This window comes from Esox lucius, chromosome 19, assembly GCF_011004845.1.
Source record: "Esox lucius isolate fEsoLuc1 chromosome 19, fEsoLuc1.pri, whole genome shotgun sequence".
In the NCBI taxonomy this organism is placed as follows: Eukaryota; Metazoa; Chordata; class Actinopteri; order Esociformes; family Esocidae; genus Esox; species Esox lucius.
In genome coordinates, this window is record NC_047587.1 from 13916715 (window position 1) to 13922714 (window position 6000).

The window sequence follows — 6000 nt, forward strand, 5'->3', positions numbered from 1 at the left end:
CAGACTCAAGATTAATTTAAATTGCCCAGGATAAGAGTGTCTGCCAATTTACTTAAAATCAAAATTAAAAGTATTACACCAACATGACAGGTGCAGACCACCACAGACCAAACAGGCCAATGTGGTGGAGGCATGACATAAGTATGACATTTACACATTTATTCAAACTCTGAATAAAAAACAGTCTGGCAGTAAACTGGTTTTCAGGCCCTGTTGGCATTCCACAGTCTGCAAATGACCCGGAAACTAGTTGTTGGCACTATCAAACTCACAGCCACTGCTTTAGTCAAATGAAAGTGATTCAATTAACATCCACAGTGACCTTCACTCATTCACTCAGCCCCACTAAGCCATACACCAATCAGATGTGTCAACCTCCTCCCAGGCAGGTTGTGAGTATGCTCCGCCCATCCGCACACTCACAAAGGCCTGGCACAAACACGCGCGCATGCAGCACGCGTGAGAAAGCCATGTCAGCACAAACAGTGACCTGACAGTTAGATTTAAGCTAAGCCCTGCAGCACATCACTCTCATGTGGCCCCATGTGAGTGCAACAGTGGTAACAGGTTTGGATGTAGACTAAATAACCCAAGGAAAATCTCATGTAGTATAATGAATTGACTTGTTGTGTATGAATCTACTGGATTCGCACACATGGATTTGGCACTTTTTCCTGAATGGAAGCACTGGTTCTCGCCATAACGGAATGTCTTCCTACCTAGAAAAATGTTATTCTATTTTACATGGTTATACTATTTCAAGCCATCGAGTCAGACTTTGAAAGCATTTTATGCAAATAATTACATGTAAACCATTTATACTAACTTGGGATTGTTTATATTAGCAAAATATTCATTAATGATTTTTATTTCTAAGCAAAAGTCATATTAAAGTACAGACGCAAAAAATATTTGCTGTGTTCTAGCCAAACTAAACCTTGGGATGTACAGGCCTGGGGAAAGTTGTGTAATGTCAATAAATCCAGGGATGAAGAAGCTAATTTTAGGATAGTGCGATGCAGATTCTCCTAGAAAAGGGAACCTTGTAATAGGATTGTGTAGGCTAATTGTCGAAATAGGGACTCGGGGGGCAGCACGGGTATCTGAAATGAGAAATGCAGCCTGGAGATTGTATTTCTTAATTGTTTCCACCTTCTCTGGCCAGGTGAGACAAGGGTAACAGTACCCAAAAACCTGATGCAGTCATACTTATTCTATGGGTACAATGTAACTGAGCCAGTTAGTGCTGCAGGAAACTGGTCCCAGATCTGTCTGCTGACCAGTGTCCTGCAGGGCTTAGCTTGAATCTAAGGTTTGGGTTCTTTTTGTCTCCCCACCCACCCCTGAAACTACTTCCTCCCAGTCAAAGAGGCACAGCCTGGCAGACTTCCATTATTGACATTTGGTCTAGGTCTTATTCACAAAACACCACTTCAGATGTTATATTTGGAGTGCTGCTTGTAATTTCTGCAAGCATCCCCCAAATTGATGACGATAAATGACACCTCATCGCTCATCTGTTTTACAGTGGTTAGTGAGACCGTGTGTGCTACGAACATCAAACAAGTGCCTTAGCTCTGTTCTAACTGTGCCTCCTAGCCTGGCAGACCGCCATCTGCAGTGTGTGTAATTCATGAGGAAATACAACAAAGACTGGGGTAAAAACAGCTGAGGTATTAGAAGCGGGAAAAACAAGATTGAATTCCTCTTTTTTACCTGGATGTGCTTTTTCAAACACTACAGAGAATCTGGAAGCAAGCATCCCTGTACGGTGACAGGTTGTTCGGTGTGGTGGCAGTATTAATAATAATTTATTGAACTTCTTTAGTGCTTTTCAGAGGATCTCATATAGCTTACACACACAGTGCATGAAACAAATATCTTCATGCTTTAATGTCCGAGACACTTCCTTTGGAGTGACAATGAAACAAGAGCATCCAGTCCTCTTTGATGAATGTAACTAATGAGGTGCTATGAATCAGTGTCTTCAACATGATGATCGTCTATGACTCTATATCAGTCTGCCATAGACATGGAGAGAGGAAGGAAAGCAAAGATGCTAGGGTGCATTGTCACAATGCAGAGAGAGAGAGAGCGAGAGAGAAACACACACACACACAAACACACACACATTGAGCAGGGCAGAATACCCAAAAGTCAGAGAGGGAGATAAATCATTAAAGGGGATCTCAGTCCTTATGAACATGCCAGCCTGTTCCTGACTCTGCATGACAATGTCATGAAGCAATGGTGAACAAGCATGGGAGCTGAGGAAACACACAACATAAGAAATTACCTTACCTCTGACATCATCAATGTCATGAGGAAGGGAGACGTCAAGATGAACAGCAAAAAAGCAGCACACAGAGACAATGACAACAAGAGACAGGGGAAGGCCCACAACACTGTGTGTAGAACCATCCCCAAAGACATATATGAGCCTGACGGAGATAAGAACATTTCCCTTTGACCTCATCTAACCCTGTTCTCTGGCTTGACCTCACATCAACAGGGTCACATTAGTCAGGGTCACTTTAAAAACCTCAGGCAACGCATTGACGAAGTGAAAGTGCTGCCTAATCTAAAACCGGACAATCCGCAACTCCCCCTAGGAAGACACACACAAACACACACACATACACACTTTGATTAAATGATACTCAACATAGACTATCATTATGACAGTGTTATAATGTATAACTTGTGTGTTGTAACATGCATTGCCTACATTTGCAAGACATAGGTGCAAGTTTAATGACACATCACCAATGACACATGCAGGTCTAACCAGTGTCATAAAATGCTCAGTTCATTTCAGAAACAAGGCCTGTTTTCTGTCAGCAGGAATTGCTTTACAACAGAGACAAGAACAAAAGACAAATTTAAAAGGAGACAAATTGCCTTTTACGAAAGACAGATATACACAAACACACTGCCCTTTTAAAGATAAATTAATTATTAACTTTAACTGATAAACCGTGCAAATAAAGGAGTAAAGGTTCCCAGCTGTAACAGGAGAACCATTGATTCCCTGAGTTGTTCTTACGAAGCAAGGTACAGCCAGGTTGGGTTGGGCTTAACCAGACAGCAACAGGTACACAGGTAGAGCTCCATGTCTTGGCTATGGACTTTACATTATGGAGCAACAAATAAAAGGCAATGTATTAACTTCAACTCAACCAAAAAAACAGTGGTCTTCTGACAAAATATGTGTAAATAAACCCATTTGTCCCAGCTTGAGTCGAAAGGGAGACCATGCTGAATTAATGATGTGAGAGGTTGAATGAAGTTGCATGCTGATTGAGGGGGGAATACTCCAACAGGTGCAGTATATGTAAAGCTGACATATGGATGGTTATGAGGATGCAAGCATACACTGTTTGTCAGCTTTGAATTCACACTACAGCATGAACTGAAGACCTGGACGCCAAAAGCCAAGGGGAGGGGGCTCGTTGTGATGTGAAATTCTGACTCACTTTATGAAGCACCGAGCTCCCTCGAACGTAAAGCCTTCCTCCCATCCCGTCGGTAAATCTATAGAATGAAACACAACGATAAGATAAACAGAAAGCCGCGAAACAGACGTGGCATAGAGTCACGGAGGGTAATGGACTAACGAGCCACCAGCTGTCAAAATGCGTGCCACGCTTTGCAGGGGCGCAGTGAGCTTCAATGAAACACTAGCATGTGAAATCTGCAGTAGCGCTGGCTTGGTTGGGCTCACGAGCTGCGTGGTCACAGTGTTCAGTGTGGCGCTTCACTGTCATTCTACCAGTAGCAGCAGTGTTCGAAAAGGCAAAACACAATAACAGTTATATCAGAAACGTTTACTTAAGCAATATAAAAAAATACTGGAAAATGTTTGTTAATTCGAAAAATATACCTCCATTGTGGCTAGTTCATGCATCTGTAAAAACCATGAACTACTAATGTGCAACAGCTTCTGGCTGTTGTCAAATCACACAGCTACGGTAGCTAACCAGGCAGTTTGACATTACGACGTTAGCTAGAGGCTTTATCAATAAATATTGAATGTTTAATTTTATAACAGTTTACCATTATAGACGGAACACAGCGTAAATGTCTCATTCTTGAGGATGTGTCGACAAGTTTAAGGGTTGAGGTGTGAGTAATTATTATTATTTATTTTTTTTACCAAGTATAGCTTTCCTCACCTGAGACGGACGGACAGAGCTATAGTCGAGACGAGTTCGGAAGCCAACTTGAGAACGTTCAACCGTTACTGCCAAGACCACGCTCGAGACCTATCGCTTCGTCCGTTCATAGCACGCGAATAAACCTATGCTCACACTCCGGTAAAAACCATTCATGTTTGCAATGAAACAAAATAACATTGCTTATGTGGTAAATTTCTCAAATATTGAGTAGAGGCATAAACAAATAAACTTGGACGTCATCATTACCTGGAGTTTTCCTGTGGCCAGTTATTACTGCCTCTCCACTGACTGGATGCAACCAGGTTGTACTCTTTGCTTCTTCGCTGTTGGTGAGAAAGGGGAAAGGTGAACGTATTGCATTTGGTGCGTATCCGAGTTAAACATCTCTCAAATGTACAGACGAATAATATCCAAGAGTATTACTTGATGAAGAAGACCCGTCCATCTCGAGTCACCCCATAACTCCAAGAAGAAGGGAGGCAAGAGATCCACTCCGGGTGTAAATCTGCCGCCATGACTGGCAATACAGTACGATTGAATCGCCGCTGCGGCGCGTCTCCGCTCTTGCGGCGCGTACACGGAAACCTTGGCAACACGGGGCACTATGACAGTCTACCTCACCTCTGGGAATGTAACTAACTTGTCTGTTCAGTTCGCTGCTTACAACATATAAGTTAGCATACACAAAAATCTGTTTAATTGACAAGTATTTTGTTGTTCATAGCTCTAACTAACCAGCTTTGTTTATTAACGCTTTATTAATTGGTATGCCGTCATTGAGGAAGACTTAAATAGAGATTAATCTTGGAAGCTATGCCATTACAGCCTAGGCTATGTGAATGCATGGTTTGTACTATATCAGGCCAACGCGATTTATAAGCAGCTTCAGTCAGTTTATCACTTATTGATTCACCCATCTTGAGGAGGTTTATATTTTAGACTGTATGTACTTACTATGGTGCATGGAAATGTAAGTAATATCATTCCTGTTCTAACAACTTTATTTCTGCATTTAATCCGACGTAATTGGCGAAACCCAGTTAACTTTTGAAAAACCGGTTGGGGAGGTCGATGGGTGTCCAAAAAAAGTCATGCATTGCCCATGGTGGAGAGAGGAATTTTCAGTGGGATTCCCTGGTATCATTTCGCTCTATCGTCTCTGGTGGGTCAAGCGCTTGCATAGTTGATTGCCAGGTGAGTGAGCGTGTTGACCCAAGTGACATCTTGATTGAACAAGAAGCAGAATGGACTGGAGCGAATGCCTCAGGAAAAGACCTGCAAAGATCTTTACTGTAATAAGAATCAGAATAGCGTTGGATGTGCTTTGGAGGACAAAAAACTCAACATTGTCTGTATTCTTATAGGAGGAAGTAGTGACTTAATCATGAATTGGGTATCAGAATATTCGGGGGGAAACAAGGTTAACAATAAGGTTAATCTAATTCCTTAATTGACATGTTGTGTATTTTTTACGTACTAAAATATTGGCCTAAAATTCAAAAATTGCTCTGTGGCATAAGAAACTGAAAATTGGTTTAGGCTTTAGATGGGTGTCAACCTCCACAGCCTTTAAAAAAAAAACGTTGACCCCTTCAGACCCCAGATTCAATTTAAACTCCACCTCCATGCTCTCTCCATTGTGTGTAATGTAATGATTGCTTTGTCAGCTTTTCACACCACTCGGGTGGCTACACAAACACCAGTCACCCAACACCTATGTATATAGAGCTTGGCCTGTTGGATGCATTGTGTTTGAGACACAGTGCTGTTTTTAAAGGGAGGGTAGAGATGAGATGGGGCAGTGAGTCAGTCATAGTAACCC

General features: G+C 42.0%; 1 protein-coding gene across 9 annotated transcripts in view; it reads right to left on the minus strand.

Annotated features, from left to right (window-relative positions):
• LOC105028896 (pleckstrin homology domain-containing family A member 5) overlaps positions 1–4770 on the minus strand; it is a 140545-nt gene extending 135775 nt beyond the window's left edge. For 3 of the 9 annotated variants that reach the window (XM_034288079.1, XM_034288080.1, XM_034288078.1), the window contains exons 1-3: positions 4602–4768; positions 4425–4501; positions 3477–3534 (exon numbers count right to left, since the gene is read on the minus strand). In XM_034288079.1, the coding sequence (XP_034143970.1) occupies positions 3477–3534; positions 4425–4501; positions 4602–4693 (227 nt within the window). In that variant the 5' untranslated portion in view covers positions 4694–4768. Of the gene's footprint in view, positions 1–3476; positions 3535–4424; positions 4502–4601 lie in introns of all 9 variants that reach the window. The other 6 variants (XM_034288077.1, XM_020040346.3, XM_034288086.1 and 3 more) reach the window with 4 other exon arrangements.
• Positions 4771–6000: the final 1230 nt, after the last annotated feature.